The sequence below is a fragment of the Corvus kubaryi genome, unplaced genomic scaffold (genome assembly GCF_017639235.1).
Source record: "Corvus kubaryi isolate FWS band 111438036 unplaced genomic scaffold, C.kubaryi_AGA036_p1.0 split3-131, whole genome shotgun sequence".
Taxonomy (NCBI): Eukaryota; Metazoa; Chordata; class Aves; order Passeriformes; family Corvidae; genus Corvus; species Corvus kubaryi.
This window is the reverse complement of record NW_024582083.1, coordinates 4,694,139-4,716,449: the sequence shown is the minus strand read 5'-3', so window position 1 is coordinate 4,716,449 and position 22,311 is coordinate 4,694,139. Positions and strand designations below refer to the sequence as shown.

General features: G+C 38.8%; 1 protein-coding gene across 2 annotated transcripts; it reads left to right on the top strand.

Moving 5' to 3' along the window:
* Positions 1–2,462: 2,462 nt before the first annotated feature.
* AGA (aspartylglucosaminidase) lies at positions 2,463–19,756 on the top strand. 2 transcript variants are annotated; one of them, XM_042014867.1, is made up of 9 exons: positions 2,463–2,771; positions 4,664–4,817; positions 5,442–5,554; positions 9,931–10,043; positions 10,826–10,940; positions 12,883–12,958; positions 13,681–13,788; positions 15,838–15,971; positions 16,780–19,756. In XM_042014867.1, the coding sequence occupies exons 1-9, from the start codon at positions 2,627–2,629 to the stop codon at positions 16,878–16,880; spliced, it is 1,059 nt and encodes a 352-aa protein (XP_041870801.1). In that variant the 5' UTR covers positions 2,463–2,626; the 3' UTR covers positions 16,881–19,756. The 2 variants fall into 2 exon arrangements, with proteins under 2 accessions (XP_041870801.1, XP_041870802.1); XM_042014868.1 differs by lacking the exons at positions 15,838–15,971; positions 16,780–19,756 and adding an exon at positions 14,280–15,827.
* Positions 19,757–22,311: the final 2,555 nt, after the last annotated feature.

The window sequence follows — 22,311 nt, the reverse complement described above, 5'->3', positions numbered from 1 at the left end:
TTTTTTGTTAGTAATTTTTAAAAAGGGAATTTTTAAGAAAATACACAGAAGTTTTAAATCCCAAGACCAATTTTAAAATACTTTATGTGAGAGACGGAACATAAATCAACAGCCCATGAATGTAGCCAGAACAGACTTGCAGAGCTGCTTTGGACAGACTCTGCTCAAATTCTCCTCAGCTTTCAACATGTAGGAAGAGAGATTTATTGATCTTGCTGCTGGTTTTACACAGTGTATCTGAAACTAGTATTTGCTTTGTGGGTTTGTTCACACACAGTATAAAAATATACTAAATAGCATTGTATGCAGTAAAGCATGGATTCAAAATTGCATTTATTTCTAGCAGGAAGTCATTCACATTTGAGCGCCAGTTAGAAAGCATGACACAGAAATCAAACCAACTGAATTTCTGCATGAGCCTCAAAGCATAATGTTATGCTGTTTCAAGTCATACAAAACATTCTCTCCACAGCTGTGCAGGCTCAGCCTGCAGATGAAACCATCACAGTCAATACTTTTACTTGATTGACACCCATATTAAAGTGGTTTTCTTTCATAACAGTCCATTTTATCTCGCTAAAAGAAAACTGTATTGAAAAATATCATTAATGTGTCCACTTTATGAATGTGTTGGATTATATTTTTCTTTTTACTTATTACTAAATTTATTTCCTGAAAATATTTTGCTCTTTTTCCCTTCAGCTAACATTAATTCGGATCTGTATTTTGCCCCATCTCCCTTGCCTAACTGCTTCACACAGAAATATGTAACAGAAGTAAGAACAGTAATAGCAGAAATAAATCAGCTAACAGCATTTACCTGAGTAAAGGTTTCTCTAGACTACTTGTAGTTTTGCTTTTGAGAAATGGCTGAAACCAAGGCCATGCTATTACTGAAGTCAAACCCAATACTGTATTTTATTATTTTGTGACTTCTGTAATAAAGGATAATACATTTCTTTCATGGCAATCATTTAATTCCAAAGGCTGTGGAATGTTTTGTTGTAATAAAAATAATATTGCTTTGGGCTTCTTAAACCAGCTTGGGTGCACTCACAATTTATATGTGCCTACAAACCTGAGGTTGTCACACATGAGGTCCAAGTATCCCCTCTTAGTACAAATACAAGACCAACAAAATTGCTGGTAAACTGTAATTGAGTTTGGCCCATTATATATTGAAAAGCAGTAATGAGGACAAGCCAAAAGGGTATTTGAAAAAAAAAAAAAAAAAGAGTAGATTTTATATCCACATAGAAACAAAAGTCACCTTTTTATCATGTTGTTCAGATATAATAGCTGGTTGATGATCAGAGAGTCCTTGAACATAATCAGCCCTGAACACAAGCCAGTAAATTGCACTTACAGCAGGTGAGCCTTTGGACCTGGAAACTGTCAGACTGCTACGACAAGGGTCAAATGGCTTTAAACTATTGGTAATTGTTTATAATGAAAACCTTGGATGCCAGGGGCAGAATTAAGAAATGACTTGTTATACATTTTATGATTTCTGTAAAGCAAGGCTTTTCACAAATTTTCCCATAAACTATTTGGCTGTAGTAGGTCCCAAAACATGCCCTTCACAGAAATGTCCCTGTGCCATAAGGCACTTTTGAGAAAGACATCCATGTTAGCAAGGTAGCACGTGAAGTGGATCTCATAAGTTTAGGTGGAGATTATCCCCATCCTACAGCCCTGCTTGCTGCACAGCCCCTCACACCACCACAGCTCAGCTCCTGCACTCAGCACTGCTGGCGATCTCATCGGCAGCTGGGGGCCCCGCACAAGCAGGCTGGATGTAACAGACACCCAGACTCAATAAAAAAGCTGCATCAAAAACAGCATGGCCAGCAGGTCAAGGGAGGTGATTCTGCCCCTCTGCTGTGCTCTGGTGAGATCCCACCTCAAGCACTGCATCCACCTCTCTGGGACCCCAACAGAGGAAGGACATTGACCTGTCAGAGCAAGGCCACACTAACTTGATCAGAGGGATGGAGCACCTCTCCTATGAGGAAAAGTTGAGATAATTGGGGTTGTTCAGCCTGGAAAAGCAAAGGCTTCCGGGTGACCTAATTGCAGCTTTCCAGTAGCTGAAGGAAACTTACTGGAAAGATGAGGCAAGACTGTTTAGAATTGCACGTAGTGACAGGACAAGGGGAACGCGTTCAATTTGAAAGCGAGCAGGTTTAGATTACATATTAGGGAAGAATTCGTTACTGCGAGGGTGGAACAGGCCGCTCAGGGAAGCTGTTGATGCCTCATTCCTGGAAGTGTTCAAGACGAGGTTGGATGGGTCTCTGAACAATTTGGTCTACTGGAAGGTGCCCCTGCCTATGGCAGGGGGGTTGGAACGAGGTGATCTTTAAGGACCCTTCTAACCCAAATCATTCTAAGATTCTGTGAAACTCAAATCCTATTTGTGGGCGTGGGCCTCAGCCTTTGCTGACGGCGTAGCTTTCCTTGCCACGACACGGGGCTGCAGAGCTCCACCCCCGACTGCGCTCAGCCGCGGGCCCGGCCACGTTCGCACCGCCCGCGGGCAGCGCAGTCACGGCCAGGCCGAGCGCGCCTGCGCCGCCAGAGCCGCCTGGTTGGAGGCGGCCGAGCGGGGCCGGCCCGGGCGGCGATGGCGGCAGGACGGGACGGGAGCCGGCACTGGGCGGTGGTCGCGCTCTTTTCATTCGCCGTGTTGACGCCGGCGGGCGCCGCCTCAGCGGCCGCCCTGCCTGTAGTCATCAACACCTGGGCGTTTAGGACGGCCGCAGAGACAGGTGTCCCGGCGGGCCCCGAGCTGGAGCGGAGCGGGTGGGGCGGTGCTGTGCCGCGCGGCTCGGTGCCCTCCGGCAGTGCCCTGCTGCTGAGGGGCCGCCAGGTGGATCTGGGTGTTGGTGCTGCTTTAGGAAAAATGAGTCTGTCAGGCGTGACCGGGCTGATGTGTGGGCAGAAGGAGCGGGCTGTGACCCGGGTGCCAAGCGGCTCTGGCTGTGGAGGGCCCGGGCTGCTGCTCCCCCGTCACGGCTCAGAGCCAGCCCCGCTGCCGGCGGGGAGACACCGGGAGGTGCCTCGGCCTGCTTGGAAAGGGTTACCTTTCCTATGGGAAGGGCCAAGCCCCGGAGCTCGCCCTTCCTTCTCTCTGCCTCTGAGAGCCTGCAAGCAAATGGTTTAACTTCCCACGTTGGGAGATAACGTTAAAAAAAACAACCAAAACCCCCTAAAACTAAAGAGTGGAGTTATTAACTGTGGGAAAGCTAGATTGAAGACATAGTTTTGCTAGTAATGTGGTTTGCACTCCTGTGGTTTTTTGCAGTGTTTTTTAAAGGTGTTTTTTTTGAGATTCCTTCTTTCCCCCTAAAGATTTAAGTAGTTAAATTATTTTTTTGAAACTCATGTTTTGTGATGCATTGTTGACAGTCAAAGCAGATTTTCCTATGGCAACATAAATTAGCTGTGAATAGTAATTTTAAAAGACTTGCAGATTATTTTATTGAAATAAAATAATTGTTGTAAATAATTCCTTACTACAGAATTCTTGCTTGTGAAATGAGTTATCAGTAAAGCCTTCTGTTGGTCATAAGTGAAATACACTCATGAAAATTGCAAGGCTCTTGCTTTGCAGCTTCTGAAAGCCTGTGCTAAAACTACTCAAGGCAATAAAGGTAATAGGAATTAGAGTAGTACTCCTCACACTGAAGTTTGTAATAGAGGCAAGCATGTGTGGAGTTGGATGCATGGTATTAAGTCTTTATTGCAAGTAACTTCGTGCAGTTGCACGCATCATCTGTGATGATGAGGCTTCTTGAGGTGGTTGAGACAGTGGTTTACTTCTTGAGCTGATTTACTTCAGCCAGAAAGAGCTGGGCTGTGTGCAACTGCTGCCTCCCATGTGCTGGGTCTGTCAGGTGACAGAGTGCCAGAGGCAGCACAAATAGGAATAAGGAGGACTGAGACTGCCAGCAAGCTCAGGCACCTCAGAAGATCTTGTCTGAGGTCCAACCTTGTGAAATGTCGTATGTGCAATGCCTTCAGACTCAGTGTATTCAAGGCATGTCGTTTGACATAGTCTTACAAAACTGCACCATGATCTAGATCCTGAGGAATAGAAAACTAAGGGTTGAACAGGGGAACGTGGAGATCTAATTTCTTATATATAATTTTCACTTTGGTTTTGTGCTTACTTAGTTGTTGATGTAGGTTTAGACCTTTTTATTCTGCAGTTGGACACAATTTTCTCATAAAAGCTTTTGAGGGCATCTTTTTTTTTTGGCCTTTTTTTTTGCTTTTTTTTTGAGATGAAAGATTTGGTTTTCCCTCTTTGTTCTCCCAGAAGGCTTTAAAAAAGCAGCTACCAAGTAATGATTGGTTCTGGGCAGAGAAGGTTATTTGATACAGAGAACTTGTGATGATTGTTAGTAAATAATATCTCAGTCAGAAGAAAAGCTCTGTTTCTCAGTCAGAAACACTAATCAGGTATGCAAGAAAAAGAATATTTAGAAAAGTAATGCTTTACATTCTTTTGGTTATATTTATATTTTGGCTATAATCGGTAAGTTATAGTTTGCTGGTTTTTATCCACTTATGTAGTGCACCTGCATCACGTCCATCTTTAAAACAGTAGTGAAAACTCTTTTCCCTGGTGACATTTAATTATTTGTGTTTATTACAGCTTGGAGAGTATTAGAGTTGGGAGGTTCAGAGCTGGACGCAGTCGAGAGAGGCTGTGGTCAGTGTGAGATCGATCAGTGTGATGGGAGTGTGGGATACGGAGGAAGCCCAGATGAAAGTGGAGAAACAACTCTGGATGCAATGATTATGGATGGGTAAGGAAACTGCACAGAGATAAAAATGATCCCTGTAATTTTTAGCGCACCTAAGGGTTGTTACAAGATCTTGTTGCTTTGGGGCTGACTATGGGACAAGCTAACTTGTGGAACTAGGAAAAATAACATACCTGATTGGTGGAAGAATAGGAAATGGCTCTTCACTTGTAGTGCAGTAATCCAGTTCTAGGTATAGCAGTTGCAAAACAGATGGTTTTCAGCATTGTTAGCTTTCCCTTTACATTCAGTCCATAAATATTTCACTTTTGGAGCAATTGTTTTCAATAATTTATTTGCTGTTTAAAGCTGTCCTGATTAAAAAGTAATTGCAAGTGTGTGGTTCATGTTATGAGTTTATGTAATAACATAGTGACTCTACTGAAAATATTACTGTGAATGGAGGTATTGTTTCTTGAGCAACATCTCCATGCCTGTGAAAGGAAACAATATATGTAGGCAGTCTTTCCCTACTAGTGTGATGCCATCTGTCTGTGGCACAGACCAATTAAAGCATTATGTTGAAGGAGCAAGCTTTTTGATTTAGGTGAGAACAGATTTTGTCTAGTAAAAAATGTGCAGTTATTCTCATAGTTTTAATAAGTTTTAAATATTCCTTGTTTCCAGCAACACTATGGAAGTCGGGGCTGTTGCAGATCTCAGGCGTGTGAAAAATGCAATTGGTGTAGCACGAAAGGTCATTGAGTACACTAAGCATACATTACTAGTGGGAGAGTCAGGTAATTACTCCTTTAACTGTTTCCAAGTCAAACCCTCATTTTAAAACACTTCCTGTTGGAATTACCATGTTTTAATCTGGGTAATATGGGTGGAAGAATTCCTTGACAATCAAATCAATCTACTCAAATAGTTCAAAAGTGTTTATTCTGTCATTCTGTGTGTATGAAATAGGTTTATTTTTAGACCAGCTTAACTGCAAATATTGACTTGTAATCCTAAGGCTTTGCTAATATTACTGATATCCAAGTTATCAAAGATGATTTATTAAAAGACACTATAGAAACTGTTAGATGTGAATGTAGCATTTAAATCCATGAAGTAATTTTTTCAAAGGAATTGCAGAATTAATAGACACTAGAGTTAAATTTTAATATTTTAGTATATATTGGGCATGATTAGTGTTTTTCATAGTCTAAAAGTATTAGTGAGAACTTAAATGTAAAAAAGCCCATTAAAGGCTGTACTCCCAGGCACAACAAAAGAGCAATAACAAATTGGAGGCTTAGTTGAGCTTTTTGAATACAGGCTGCTGTTAGTAAAATTAAACCAGTTTCAAAAAGAGATGTACATTCCCCAGAGGTATGTGAGTGGTGAACAGGCTTCTTGTCTTTTAAGAAGCCTGCTCTGAGCCTGTACCTGCTCAGAAAGAAATATGGAGATAAGTGTGGAAAATGACATCTGAGCATTAATGGTGATTCAAGTGCTTTGAAATTGATGAGAAAAGATAGAAGATTCTTGAAGGAATTAGCATGTACAGAAGTAAGTGCAAGAGCAATTTTTTGGTGGAGTAAAAGGGAACAATTTTGGGAGGTGAGGATACAGTTTGACAGAAGGTCTGAACAGAGAAACCTGCAGATTCTGTTTAATTTAAGGCAGTTGACCGTGATTACAAGTGGCTTTGCTTAGAGATACTTCACAGGTAGTGCAGAAAAGGAAATTGGTCAGGTGTTAAATAGTGGAGGGAGAGATACTCCTAATACTCATTTGCCTGTCATTGCTAGTTACCACAGTATTTTGAAATTTTAATCAGTAGAATGAGCAGAAAAGATAAGGAAAATTAAGAAACAGAAGGATTAAAGTGCTGATTTAAAATATGTCTTCCAACCTAAGTAGACATCTCCTTGCCTAGTGGAGGCACGTGGACAAGGTTGTTACGCTGAGTCCTTACTGTCAGTGATAGCTTCCTCAGAAGAAAATGTCTGGCACTAATAGCAAAAGAAAGATGGGAAAGCTGAAGATTTATCTGAATAAAATTTGGAGATGGTGTTTAATGTTAATGAATTAATGAAAGCAGTGGAGAAATTGAGAAAAACTATCTCTTTTGAAGAAATGTATTTTTTTGGGAAATTGGAACTTGGGTGAAAGAAATGGTGAATAAAAAGAAATACATTTAAACCTTCAAACTGGCACGTGAGAGAACAAACAGTTTATTTTCTAAATAGAAATATTTACAAGAAAAGCTAGCTAGAATAGTAGAACCTTTTCATATAAATGCATGGAATCTCTGCAGGCATTTTTTATTCAAGATGCAAAATTGCTGAGGTTATTCCATATTTTTCTCCCAATAACTAAGCTACACTTTTATTTGAATATACTTAGAGATATAATCCAGGGAAGTCTGCATGTCTTCTAAAGTTGCATTTTTATGAGTGGTTGACATTAGAAAAGAAGAGACAAGCTGTGGCATGCATTAATTTCAACGAGTTGATAATTTTAAAATTTATGTCCTGTACATCGTTCCTATGTGTAAAACTTTAGTGAAAGTAATATAAAAATTTTGTTTCTGATGTTAAAAACAATTTTTCAACCTGTTAGAATGCAATTACACCTGAATAGCCTTAACAGTTCTGTTTATTCTGACTCAAAAAATTGAAATTTAGGTATTTTAAAACCTTTGGTACATAGACAACTTAAAGAAGAGGATGTATTACAGAATCACAGAATAGTTGATGTTGGTAAGGACTTGAGGTCTTCTGGTTCAGCCCCCCTGCTCCAGTAGGGCCACCTACATCTGGATGCCCAGGACTCTGTCCAGATGTTTTTGAATATCTCCAGAGATGGAGACTCTACAACCTGTGCCACTGATCACACTCAAGGTGTTTCTTGTTGTTCAGAGGGAACCTCATGTTTCAGTCTGTGCCCATTGCCTTTGGTTCTGTCACTGAGCAGCACTGAAACCAGACTGACTGTTCTCTTTGCACCTTCCTTTGAGTTATTTATATACAGTGATGACATCCCCCCTGAGCCTTCTTTTCTCCAGGCTGAACAGTCCCAGCTCTCTCAGCCTTTCCTCGTTGGAGAGATGTTCCAGTCCCTTAGTCATCTTTGTGGTCCTTTGCTAGGCTGTCTCCAGCATGTCCATGTTTCTCCTGTAGTGAGAAGCCCAGAACTGGACCCAGTACTCCATTGTGTGGCCTTGCCAGGGCTGAGTAAAGGAAAAGATGACTCCTTTGACCTGCTGGCAGCACTCTTATAATGCTGGAGCCCAGCTTGCACTGTTACCTGCCTTTGATGCAAGGGCATGTTGCTGGCTGTCACTCAACCTTGCTGCCCGTCAGAACCAAACCTTGTCTGGCCAGGTTGTTTTATGGACACTGTATTAACCCCAGTGAGACACTGCTAGTTACTGGCTCCAACTGCACTTCCTACCACTGATCACAACCCTCTGAGCTAAGCCCTTAAGCCGGTTTTCAGTCCTCACTGTCTGCTCATCCAGTCCATACTTCATCAACTTGCTCTTTGGGCATCTTATAGGAGCCAGTGTCAAGAGCCTTACAGAAGTCAAGGTACACAATGGCCACTGCTCTCCTCTCATCTACTGAACTGTTTCATCATAGAGGGTTATCAGGGTGATGAAGCAGGACTTCCCTTTTGCAAAGCCATGATGACTATTCCTAATCACGTACTTGTCCTTCATGTGCTCAGAAATTATTTCCAGGGTTATTTGTTCCATTTTCTCAGCGATCAAGGTGAGGCTGACCAGCTGACCCAGTTCCCTGGGTCTTCTTCTTGACAGTGGTGTAGCTTCTGTTGAACAGATACAGATAACCACACTCATCAGTTCTTGCATTGTTAAAAGAACTGCTTTCTCCATTTGTTGCCTTAATTTTTTTGGGGAAGTCTTAGAAAACTAGCAATAAAGGCTACATATCTTAGTGTAGAGAGTCTGGTGAGGAATATTCAGTGCAGGATGATTACAAGTGAAGGAAAAAACCTGTTTTGGTTATTGCCAAGAAATTTTCTTGTTTGTCTCTAACAGATGGGAAAGCTTCATAATCATGGTGACCTTTTTCTCTTCTTGTTCTTGTAATAGACCAATAATCCAAGTAAACAGTTCAGAGTGTAAAAATGAGGAACTCTGCTTCTTGAAATAGAAACAATGTTTCAAAAATTATAAAAGTATTCCTGACAAACATGCACAAGCACAGTCTTATCTTGCAAAAAAAATGCAAACAAAAAAAACCCCAAATCATGCCTGCTTGTTCTGTAAGGGGGAAAAAAAGTATCTGTTAATTGAAGCTGTCAGTTTTCTTTTCCTCTGAGTGCTAAGGTACTTTAATTGTGTCAGTTTTTAAGAAAAACATAGAAAAGCAGTCCAGAAATATTTGAAGGCTTCTCTTAATTCTTGGACTCAATAAGTTTGTTCAGCTGTGTATTATAGTGACATTATTATCAAGGGTTGATAATAAAAATTCAAGCATCTGAACCTAGCAACACTATCTGTTACTGGGTAATATCAAAGGTATCTACAGCTAAAAGATGAAAGAAGAGTTGATCTTTTTTCCCTTTGCCTAATGATAAAAGTCATTCTTAGAAATGTAGCATTCTTTCATTGCTTGTGTTGGTATTTCTTTCACATTTCTTTTTCTCTTGGCATGTACTACATTAATTTTCAAAACAAGGATGCAGTTGCTTTTAAAGCTGCAAGGAAGGAGTGAAATGTTATGTAAGCTGGTGGATTGTTTTCAATTATCAGAGTTTTAATGGCAAACTTTGTGCTTCTATGTTACTTATATTTAATAAGAAAACTAGCTTTTTAAGGAAAATATATTTATATGACTTACTTATTTCTGTGACCCACACAGCCTAGGCCATTCTTGCTCCACACTTTTATTTGCGTCCAGTTGATTTACAGAGTTGAATTTGTTTCTCTTTCAATGGGAAAACTTTTATGTTAATGCCTGTGAAGTGAGAGTTGGCTACTGCAGTTCTACATCACTCTAATGGCTGATCCTGCTCCCTGAAGATGTATTTCTCATCTCCACAAAGGATGTAGAATTTCTTGATTTCTAAAAAAAACAACATGAATGCATTATCATAAAATACATAAAATTGTGAATAAATCAATGTTTCTTTTTTATTCTTGCTTTTCAAGCTTCCCTGTTTGCTGTAAGAATGGGGTTTCCATATGAAGATTTAACTACCCAGAAATCCCTTTCACTGTATTCAGAGTGGCTTAATCAAAGCTGTCAGCCAAACTACTGGAAGGTACAGTGAATTGATGGCTGTGAAAGGGGGGAGGTTTAGAAAGTCAGTAATGCAGCACTGCCTCTTCCTTTCAGCTTATATTGAAGTTACACTTTACATGTGAAGAAAAAGAAGTTTTGCTTATTAAACAGAAAAACTTGGTATTACTAAGCACTTGCTAGACTTGGGAGTGTGTGTGTCTGGTTCTTATTTCTTAGATCCTGCTGGTTTTGACCTTGCTGCAGTAGTATTTTGGTGTGGGAGGTATTTTTTAGTTCTTAATTGGGACAGGACTTACCAAAATAAACAAAGCAGGGCATGTATTTTTTGATGCATGTATAAATTTCTGAAAGAAAACCTTACAGTAGCAATTAAGGTCTTTAAATAGTTAGCTGAGAGGCTTTTTGCAGACCTGTGAATACATCAGGTTAGTGCAGATGTCCATTAAACTTACCTGTTTGGCTTGTTTGGATGGGGTTTTTTTTTTTGCTTCGGGTGTTACAGATTTTTACATGTTTGTACACTGGTTTTGGGGTTTTTTTGACTGGTCAGTTGAGAAAAGGAGAGTCTTTAATTTGAACAACATAACTTTTCCAGTAGGAAAATCTTTTTGCTGTATAATACCAAGTATCAGTCTTTATTCATTAAGCAAAACAATTTGTGGGATCTCAGTACATCTCTGTGGTTTAAGTACTGGGCATCTTATGCCTGTATGGTAGATCATAGGTATTGATTGGAGTATTTTTAAATTTATCTGTATTGAACATGCTATATTATTCATTCAAATCACAAACTAATTACAGAATGTGGTGCCGGACTCTTCAAAATCCTGTGGACCATATAAACGGCCTGAAGAAGTAACTTACAAAGAAGAACAGACCAGCTCAAAAAGAAGCATTCGTAACCATGATACTATTGGTAACAACTTTTGGTAACTCTGATGCTGATCTTTGTTTTCTCTCATTCCTCTAATGACTAAGTCATTCTGATTTAAAGGAAAGTATTTCATATAGGAATTATTTCCTGTTTGTAGTGGTTTCAAGATTCTGTTACTTATGTGTTAGGATGGAGTGCCTAAAAGCAGGATTTGTTTTTGGTTTTTTTCCAGTTCACTGACCGTACAGCCACTTGCTTCATTTTTTGCCCTTAGCTGTTGTTCATTGTCCTACTGCTTTTCCCACAGATACCTTGGCGTAATTGCTTGGGCAGCTGTGGTTGCTTTAAAAACTGATTAAGTTAAAAATAATTATGTTTATCTTGATTATGTTGTTGCTGTCAGACCAACTTAAAAGGCCTTGCAGTGGTAGGAGAAATGAGTAAACCATTAGTCCTGTTGCCAACTAAAAGCAGTATTTGTCACACTTCTTAAGCTTATAAAACAAAGTTTGCTTTCATTTTTCATTTATTCTGGCTTTTTTCTAGATCAGTAAATTTCTACAGAAACTAATATGCTTAAAACAGGTTAGCAGTAGTAGTCCCAAAAACTTCTGAGAGTTTACTAATTGAGGACAGTTAATTGCTAAGCCTATAAGTTGATTAATGAGCAGATCAGACGAAGGACTAGAGCAGTTACAGATTCATGTCTTTCAAAGCTTTATATTTTGTAGTCTTGAAACTTGCACTTTTTGGTTTAGTTTGGTTTTTTCTCAGTTTAGCAATCCAGAACTTTCTGTCTGATGGTCTTTACAATACCAAGAATTAACAACTTGTTTCAAGTGTGACTCTTTCTCCTTTGTTTCTAGTTCATCCTACTAATAATCAATTAATGGTCTACAAAAGTCAGGTGACCTACCAAATTCTTAAGTTGATAGCTAGCTTACTTACTGGGGTAAACAGTCTTCAGTAAGTGCTGGAAAACTCAGAAATGTGGAGTGTCAGGAGAGAGGAATCTGCTAAATACAATTCAAGAACTCATCTACCATTAAGTAGTCCTAAGCTGTTTTGTAGTAAATGATGGTATTTTGTATTAGTATTTCAAGTTCTCCCACCCCACTGTTTTACATATGAAATATCTCTGTGAGTAGCACATTTTAAGAGTCTTCATTCAGCATGCATTTAGGACATTGGTAGGAACTAATGCCCTTCCAGTCTTTTTGCTGGTCAGGAAGCTTTTCTGTGGGAAGAGGTCTTTTCTGTGCTTAGTGAGGTCAGAGAAACAGAATTCAGCTCATCAAATTCTGCTTCTTGGCTCTCAGTTTGTACTGGACTTTTACGCTAGCAGCAATTCATGCCCTCTCCTGCTCTATGGAGGTAAAGTGTTGCTCAATGGAGAAGCAGCTGATCCCAAGTCTGATTCCAAGTGACAATCTAAACTTCTTTAGTATGAGGCAGTGGCTTTCTTTCACACAAAATTAGCAAGGGGTAGACACATCCATACATTTGGTTGCCTGTCATATAATTCTAGTTACTGTGGTAGGCAGTATGTCATCTTCTGCCAAATATAAGCTCATGCATCTGACTTTTTTTTAAATTTCCTTCAAGCATTGTTTATAATTTCCAAACTTTGTTGTTCTGATGATATTGGTGCTTGGTGTGGTGACACCAGGTACTTGTTCTCTACTGGTTAGCAAAGGTGTGTATCAGGAGGCAGTGGCTGCTTGGGCAGCAGCAACATATAGCTCTGAACAGTGTGGCACTTACTGTTTCACATTCCTTTTTGAGCTCTTGTAATATATCCTAAAAGTTTCCAAATCTCTTTTAAAAAGAACTTGTTTTCCTAAAGAGTACCACTCTTGTACTTCAGGATATCAGTAGTTTGAATAGTCTGGGCATTGTGGTTCTGTTTGATAAGCATAGTGCCAATTAAATAAATTCGTTAGTAGTATTTCTGAATGTGATTTTTCCCTGTTGAAAATCGTAGGTATGGTTGTAATCGGTGTGAGTGGAACCGTTGCTTCTGGGACGTCTACTAATGGTGCAATCCACAAAATTCCAGGGTTAGTATCTCTTGATTTTACAAAAAAGCTCTTTTCTCCACCTTGTTTCCTACGTTAAACTTGTCATTGGGGTGTAAAACATTAACCTTTAGATCACAAAATGGCTTTGCTTGTTTTTGTGCACTTGCCATAGATCCTAATACTGAGAAGCTGATTTAGTTGCAAGACTATGTGTGCTTATTTGAGGAAATGCTTGCTTTTCAGCTTGCTTAATTCACCATACAGAGACACAAACAACTGGCACAGTTGTGAGACAACTTGAAAGGCAAGGCACCAGAGACAAATAAGCATTTTGGAGAGGTGCACAGTCTCCTAAGAAATGTACATAAAATCAGAGCCCCAGGTTTGTGTTTCGCCTTTGAGATACTGTTTCTACACAGTTAGGATTACTGTCTGTCAACCAAGTCAGACAACTTCTGGATTTAGCAACAAGTTACTGAACATATTAATGTCCCCAGCTGCTTAGTGTTGCCCACAGGGTAAACCTCACTGGCTTAACTATAGTCGGTATAATAACAGACAGTTGTGCATTGTAGGTGGATTAAGCCTCAGGTCAGTCAGGTTATCACAGATCACTTTTACTGGTAGTTTAAAGACAATACTTTTGACTGCAGTGGGTTGACCTTTTTACCTGTTCTGCTCTCCTGTGGGTTTAATACTAAGCCAGCTGGAGGCAGTAAGGATGACAAAGTTTGGTTTTTATTTTTCATTGTTCACCACAGACGTGTTGGAGATTCTCCGATAGCTGGAGCGGGATCCTATGCAGATAGTACAGCTGGAGGAGCTGCAGCCACGGGGGATGGTGACATCATGATGCGCTTCTTACCCAGGTTTGTCCTTAGGGCAGACTTTGCTAGATTTCTGCAGCAAATGAAGAAATTGATTAAAAATATGGTCCGACTTAGTGGCTGCTGAAGTGGCAGTGGAAGGATTGGAAGGGGAAAGAACAGTAGCAGAATCAAGTTATTCTTATGATCTGTCTTAAAAGAAGGGACTTAAATATCTTGATGACAGCTCCCTTAATACTGCCAAGCTGTGAGCAAACAGGCAGCATGTAATGAGTATATTTCCAACCTGTATGCTTTTTAGCAGAACTAGTTAGCTTTCTTCTCCAAAGAATTTTGTTGTGGGAAAGTATCATAAATTGTAGAAAGGATGAGGCGTGGGTCTCAGCTCACTCAGGAGGTGTCACTGCAGCAATCCTTTGTAATTGCATGTAATTTGAAACTGAAAGAGGTGCTTTAGTGTTGTCACCGTGGTTGCATAAACTCTGTAAGACATGGTTCTCTTCATGAGCATCTTTGTGTGTCGATCTCAGCAGGAATGAATTATGGAAATCCATGCTGAACATAATGGGCACTGATGCTTGAAGGATAATAAAGAAGTGGCCTTCATATTGCTCAGGCGACTTTTCTGAAACTCTGGCAGCCAAGAAAGCCTGGTAGCTGTTGCATATTTATTACAGATGTCGTCAGTGAATTTCAAGCTGTTCCAAGCCAGTCTTTCAAATACAAGGCAGTTGACAACTTCATGAATTATCTGTCTCATCATATAACATACCAAGACTAGTAGTGAATTTGTCTCCACTATAAGGTTAGTCAGTAAAAGCTTAGATTGCTCTTAAGCAGCCTGAAGTGTTTGTCTGTAATGCTTACAACATTTCATGTCGGCACCAGTGGGTTAACCACCAGACTAGGTGGTTAATTACTGATTCCTCATAGATAAAGATTTTTACTAGCTCCATGATATTTAGATACTCTCACATGAAAAAAATAAAGACTAGAAATAACCTCCCAGAAGTGAAGGAAGTGTCAAAGAAAGGGGAAAAATTGCTAATATTTTCTGTATGCCTTCTTTGAAGAGGTAACTTCTTGTTGAGTTTTTGATAATGAAGAGACCCCTGTGAAATATAGCTTTAAATGCAGATAGTTATCTTTAGATAATCTGAACCTATTTGATTGTTAGAATAAATCAAAGATAATAGGGAGTCTGAAAATAGAAGATATGTTCTTTTCTGTGGTACTTTGGTAACATTTGTAATTGATGCACTCTGTAGATGTCTTAGTGTAAGAAAGAGTAGGTCTTGGTATATGCATCTTTCATCAAAGTGATCGAATGTTGTTTGCTTATAAGTTATGTCATGAGTTATTATTTAATCTTCAGGTTCTGAAAGAAAATGGCAACATAAGTAATTTTTTACCTCTCAGGACATTTTGGAAATGCAAACAGTTCATCTCAAGCAATTCCTTTAGATATAAAGGAAATTCATTTTGATTACTCTTAGACTTTTTTTCATCACTGTAAAAAGTTTGAAAGTGGCTCGAATTCCTGATCAAAACATGGTGCCTTTGTATTCATAAAATAAAGAAAATATGTCAATTTTTATGTTTTCAGAAACTTAATTTTTTTCTGAAAGATTTTTTTAATGCTTACTGAAATCAGTAATTTATCAATAATGTAATACTCAGTTTTCTCAAAAAATTATCTTGGCTTTAGCCTTTTTGAAAACTAGCAATTACTTCTAATGTCAAACTTAATAATATAATGAAAAATAGAAGCTACTCTAAGCCGCTGCTCCTTACAGTTCTTTAACTGATCTTTTGCTTAGCTGCTTCTACTGCAAATGATCACCATTCCGTCTTGACTTGACCTGCCATAGAATGATAGATGGTATAGATGACATCTTGTAGTCCTTTTTAGTCTTGTTTTTAATTGCTTTTTATGTAGAACTTGAGTAATAATTGCCCATATGAAGTTGGCCTAAAAATTATTTATCATGTGTTTCCACTGGTCAAAGAAACAGGGTCTCTTCAGTGGTATTTTAAATTATATAACCTGAGTATGCCTATTTTCTGGGTATGGGGTTGTCTTTTCTTTAGTTATCAAGCTGTGGAATATATGAGGATGGGAACAGACCCAACAGTAGCCTGTCAGAAAGTTATTTCCAGAATCCAGAAGTATGCTCCAAAGTTCTTTGGTGCTATCATTTGTGCAAATACAACTGGAAGTTATGGTATGTATTTTGTTTTTCAGACAAAGGTGCTTGACTCTTACGAGATCACAGATGTACAAAACTGTTTGTAGATTTTAAAGAAGACTGCAGAAGTACTGACCATTCATAGTATGGAATGCTGGTTAGCAGGGCAGCTGTGTCCTAGTGCAAACTGGAGATAATTTAATTTTGCATTTTTATGTCTTAGACTTTCACAAAATTTATGGAAGTCTTGGCAAAACCTAAAAATATTTACAACCTTCATTTGTTTTCCTGGACTGTATATGATTAATTTGAAGGTTTTAAAAAAAGACTGCTTTGCCTTCCCTAGATATGGCATAATGGAGGGAGTATTTGAATGTTAAGCATAGCTTCAAAGCAATCTAAGGGTAGTCATTGCACCTGGCATCTCATTAGTAAACTCTTAGATCAGTAGGAAGTACAATTTGCTAATCAATGTGGATTATTTAGGTAGACTGCTTTCCTTATTCTTTGATCTCTTACTTCCTATAGTTCTGTGTTTAAGAGATTAGTGTTGAAGGAACTCATTAAATTAATGAGGATTGAAAGAGAGATTTTCCTGACTTGTGTTACTGTTTTGAATTGTAGTATAAGGACATTAATTGCACTACAGCAGTCAGTAGTACTGTATTTTAACCTAAAAATTAAATACTTTCAAGATGTCTTGGGTTAAACAGATTGTAAAAGAATAATTATACCACTGTAGTAGAATCAGTAACTGGATCTTTAGATGATAAAATACAATGACAGATACACTAATCCCAAATGTAACAGATTAGAATTTTTTTTTTCTTTCTTTCTTTCCTAGGTGCTGCATGTAATAAAATTCCAGGATTCACTCAGTTTCACTTCATGGTTTCAAGCCCCTTGCTAAGTCGACCAACTGAGCAAGTAGTAGATTGCATTTAATTTCTTTTGTCCTATTAACATCTCAACCTAGAAGAGGACACTTGTCCTTAGGGCACACTTACTTCTTAAAATGGTTGTTTCAAGCATCTAATGGCTCTTATGGTCTGCTTGTTTTCCTAAGAACTGAGTAGCCAGAAGTGATGAATAGTAACCATTGAACAGGCCCTTCGCATTGCCATTTAAAAATATATTTGTCTGACATCTGGAATAACAGGCTGGAAGTGGAACTATGACTCTACACAAGACTTACATTGAGAATATTTAATTGTCTTTCTAAGATTTAGTCCAAGTTTTCTTTTCTCTTGAAAAGAAAATTGCATGAAAATGCTGGCAAGCAAGGAAGGGGGGTTAAAGAGTAGTAGAGAGCCTTTAATGAAGAGGTAAGAAGTCCTTATGGACCATTCTAACTTGTTCCACAACATCTGAGAATTGAGAGTACATGCAAGCATCCCTGGTAGTACAGACCTTCAAGGAATTTTGATTAACTCTGACTGGATGTGAAGACAATTGGAGATCTTCCTGTCATGTGTTTTTTGTAGGGGAAGATAAGTTATGAATCATAATCACAGTGATTTCCTTGTCACCAATATGCTGTGCACTCACCCTGTCCTATAGCACATTTACCTCTGCAAAGGAGCAGTTGAATGCCTAGTGTGACAGTACCTACAGCTTTGGGTTTTGTCACTTTGTGTCTAGAAACACCGGAATTCATTTGTAACAGAACTTTGGCATCATGAGGATTATTCCACAGGTATTTGAAGATCTGTTTGATCATTCTCTTAAATTGACAGCTTGCTGATCATTTGGTGGAATCTTTGCTAAACTTGAGCTAGGAAATGGCAAAAGGGGGGAGGAAGTAAAAAGAGTATGTCTTGTCACTTTAATTCTCTGTCCACTTAAATAAAATCATTGGGTAATAAAAGCACACCTTAATGCATTAGTAAAGTTGTTTAGATGCTTGTGTACTGTGCCTTACATTGATTGTTGCTTTCTGTTTCAAATTGATATCTTTAAAAGATGGAAATAAACCATTCAAACTAGAATAGCTATCTGTAATGGCCTGCTATTGAACTGCATCAAGAAAATGATTTATTCACTTCTTTCACTGGATCCTCAGAGCATGTTGTAGCACAGTGTTCACTGCAGGCCACAGCAAGCTTTTGTCAGAGAAACTCCTACTGAATATATCTCTAATGGCTTAAGGTAAGTTTTCTACCTGTCCTACCTACAAGCCTTCTGCCATGGCTGCTCTATCTTCAGATAACTCAGGCAGTCAATCACACGAAGATTGGTAAAATCCAGGTGATTGTTACTTTGAAGGTTGCATTGTGGATTATGAACGTAGAAGGTTCAGTCCTGGGAGCTGAGTGGTAATGTCTCAAATTGCTGCAGCTGAATCCTCCAGGATTCATTTCTGAAAGAGGTTTGGGAACATCCATAGCTTGCTTTCTAGAGTGCTTATGTCACTGTACCAGCTAGCGTATGCCAGTAAAGGTTGTGATTGCCCTATAACAGTACACCGTGCAGTCACTGTTACACTGCTAACTTCCTGCATAGTCAGCTTGTCTGTGCTGGTTGACAGCCAGCTGGACATGATCCAGCAGTGCCCAGGTGGCCAAGAAGGCCAATGGCATCCTGGCTTGTATCAGGAACAGTGTTGGCAGTGGGACCAGGGCAGTGATTGTTCCCCTGTACTCGGCAGTGGTGAGGCCACACCTCGAGTGCTGTGTCCAGTTCTGGGCTCCTCAGTACAAGAAAGACATTGAGGGGCTGGAGCGTGTCCAGAGAAGAGCAACAGAGTGAGTGAAGGGTCTAAAGAGTAAATCCTAGGAGCGGCTGAGGGAGCTGGGGTTGTGCAGCCTGGAGAAAAGGAGGCTTGGGGGCCCATATTGCTCTCTACAACTGCCTGAAAAGAGGTTGTAGCAAGGTAGGGGGCGGCCTCTTTACCCAGGCAACCAGTGATGGGACAAGGGGAAACGGCCTCAAGCTGTGCCAAGGGAAGTTCAGGTTGGACATCAGGAGGAGTTTCTTCACTGGAAGTGTGGTCAAGCATTGGAATAGGCTGCCCAGGAAGATAGACGGTGGAGTCACTATCTCTGGAAGTGTTCCATAAAAGACTGGATGCAGCACTTAGTGATACGGTTTTGTTGGCATGGTCATGTTTGGTGAAAGGTTGGACTTGGTGATCTTGGAGGTCTTTTCCAACTTTATTGATTCTATTATTCTATGAAAATTACTTGTCTCCATGAGACATAGGTACTAATAACATGTGGTTTGATAATGTGGGTTGCTTTGTGATGATGAACTAGTTATAAATAAAAGAGTTTATGTAAATTATTTTGATACGTTATTAACAATATTTTAAATCATAATATTAAGAATTTACCATTCTGATGTTATGAACAGAATTCAGAATTAGAAAAACAACGTGCTTGATATCTTGTCTTAAAATATTTCTATAAAGTTTGTTAATGGTGTGCAGACACATGAATTTTTTTAAGAAAGATAAGTATCAAGTACAAACTCCTGTCAAAAGTAAGCAAAAACTATGACAATTTCTGCTGGGGTTGCAAAAAGCTATCTCACTGTTTTCTATTTCAGTTTTTACTATTCTACTACACAGAATATGCGTATTTGTGATTTAGTGGTAAAATTGAATGCATCCTGTCTGGTAAAGCTGTGGAACTTTTTTAAGTTCATTAGCTTCTGTTTAGCTGGGTTTTTTTCTGTTTCTAAAACTTCTTACCAGATCAATTTTTCATGTAACGTAGACATAAAAAGAATCTTAGCTCAATGGTCTGACTAAAAGTGAACTATGCTCTGCTTTTTGCATGGTATCAAATTGTTTTTTAATAAAGCAATCTGTGTTTACCCTGGCAATGTTTCATATGCACTTACTGAAGATGGCTTCCCTGTCATTTCACCATTTGTAGGTTACCACTGAAACACATTCTTTCATTTGTAGCTGCCTCAGTCAGGAATAATTCAGAGTGTTAAAGAATTCAAGACTGATTTTTAGATGGAATCTACAAGTAATACTGTATAAACTGAAGTGAATCTGTCAGCATTTGTTGTTTATCACATGACCGTTGTAACTCATTAACAGTGCTGTTCATTCTTGTTTTAAAACAGACTGTGTGCAGAATTTCTGTGCTATTATCTAGTCTGTGTGCATGAAGAAACATCAGTTACACAATTAAATTTACTCCAGCTCTAATATACAGCAGGTATGGTATATATTAAGCACTGAAGTACAAATGTTTTCACTGGGGAGTCTGTTCATTCCTCCACATAAATTCCATTAAATTTACAGCAAAACCTGAAATGTTCATGGAACAGAAGTGACTGAATCTCAGGATTTTGTGTCTAATACTGTTATTATTGTTTAAGCTGCTAAGTCAGGAGCAAACATTTATTTATGTTTGTGCATTTAACAACCTTAGCTGTGTTTTTATTTTCTTTTTTCCCCTGATGGTTGGAATCAATGTAAGTAAATACAGCTGTTGGTGCAGTGCTGTCTTGGTGTGATTAGTTCATACCTTTACAGTGACAGGTGGTGGTCTGTGAAATAAAAGCAATAGCAACTTCAAAGGGTGCCAGTTCAGGGAATCCCTGTTACTGGTGACTTTTTTTCCTTTTTCCTAATAAGATTGGGAAAAATATTTACAAGAAATTTTGATTATAGTTTTTCCAGGTAGAGGTTTACAAAAGCAATTGTATTGTAAATGTCAGGGGGTTTTATTGGTTAGAAATGGTGATTCTGGTGCTCTGGATAGAAAAAAAACCTGTCATGTTAGATGAACAGGACGTTTCATGTTTTCACTGTTTGCATACTTGCCAGATGGACTCTGAAATACATTTTGACTCTAATTCTGTTTGTTGCCATGTTATTATTTTGATATAATTTCTAAACATTTATCATTTAAAGATCCAGAAAAATAAGAAATTCAATTTAGCAAGAAATCCAGTGGCCTTGTTTTTTTGAATATTCTTATGTACAGATGTGAAGAACTCAAACTTCTTATTTTTCCGATACAATTATAGAGAGATTGTTATAGACCTCCCAAAGGCTTTTTCCTCTATAATCAGAAGAATCCCAGTGGTGTTTTTCCTGTTCTGCCACCATTAATGCTACTTTGTTTTCTTCAAATGTGTAATTTGTCAGTTTATAAATGTTTTCTTTATGTTAATTTTACTTTTTTTGCTGTCAGCAGACCTGTCATAACAAGCTTTCTTGACACTATACCCATCCAATTTCAACTGTTGCTTTATTTTCTTTTTGAAGTGTACTTCCTGCCTGATGTAGACTGTGTTGTATTATTACTTTGTCAAGTAGTCTTTGGCAGGGAGGATTCAGTTCTATATGCTATGACCTTTTAAAGGTAGCATGATTACTGAAGCAGTAGATTACAGTATCGCAGTAGTACAGATTTAGAATTACACTTAGCGAGATCATGAATGCTTATTGTTCATAAGTAGATGCTTGGTGGTATATGTGGTTATTTATTAAATACAGTGTGACAGGCTATTTGAAAATAAAAACGATTATGCTGCTAGCTCAATGCAACGTCTGGATAGACATTGTTACAAGAAAAATTCCAAGACAAATTGTCATGGATCATCTGTGAGATTTGTGGTTGGGTTGGCAGGCTGATACATAGAGAAGTATAAAGTAACTGAAACATCCCATAAATTAGTATTTTTATCTGCAACATTTTTCCTGAGCATTGAGTAGCACTGTAGAACTGACAGTTTCCTACTTGTGTAATCATTTCTTTAGCTATGTGGGGTTTTTTCTGAAGGATTTACAGTAATAGATGCAGCAAAATATTACTTCTTCCATCCACCCTTTTAAACTATATTATAAACAAGTTTAATTCATATGCAGTCAAGTGTGTTTTGCTAATCTGGTTGTTAGTGAAGACTAATTTGTGTTATAGAGTAAAAATAAATTACGTTGGAGTAGCTGCAGTGTTAATGAACTGTAGCTATTGACATTCCAACTGTACCCATTCTTACAAATCTGCCAACATGAAAAGTCCTGTGATCTCACTTTTCAGCTGTTGTAGCACAGTTATGACAGTTTTTGTTCGTGCTTAGTGAAAGTGCTAGCCCCAAAAATGAGTCTTTAGCGGTAACATCCCTTTGCCGCATGAGCTTAAGGGTGTTACCAGCCTTTAGCTCATTTCTGCAGTGCTACGTCTCCCTGCCTGCTGTGTCTCTTTGCTGCAGGTTACTGTTCCTGGACCAGGACTGGCAGACTGGTGCATGCTTTGCCAGATCCAACAGTTTAGCCTCTCTGACCTCCATCTGCACTTTGCACTGAGAATAGCAGTTGTCTGCACCCCATTCCATTGGCTCTACTGTGGGGTTCATAAGTGATCTAAGAGCAGCAACAAAAGGCTCCAGGGCTTGCTGCAGGAACATGCAT

What these genes read in the sequence shown, in the direction of transcription:
- AGA (XM_042014867.1), top strand. Translation starts at nt 2,627, where the DNA reads ATGGCGGCAGGACGGGACGGGAGCCGGCACTGGGCGGTGGTCGCGCTC. An exon ending in ATTACTAGTGGGAGAGTCAG is followed by an intron (nt 5,555 to 9,930) that starts GTAATTACTCCT and finishes TTGCTTTTCAAG; the next exon opens with CTTCCCTGTTTGCTGTAAGA. An exon ending in TCGTAACCATGATACTATTG is followed by an intron (nt 10,941 to 12,882) that starts GTAACAACTTTT and finishes TGAAAATCGTAG; the next exon opens with GTATGGTTGTAATCGGTGTG.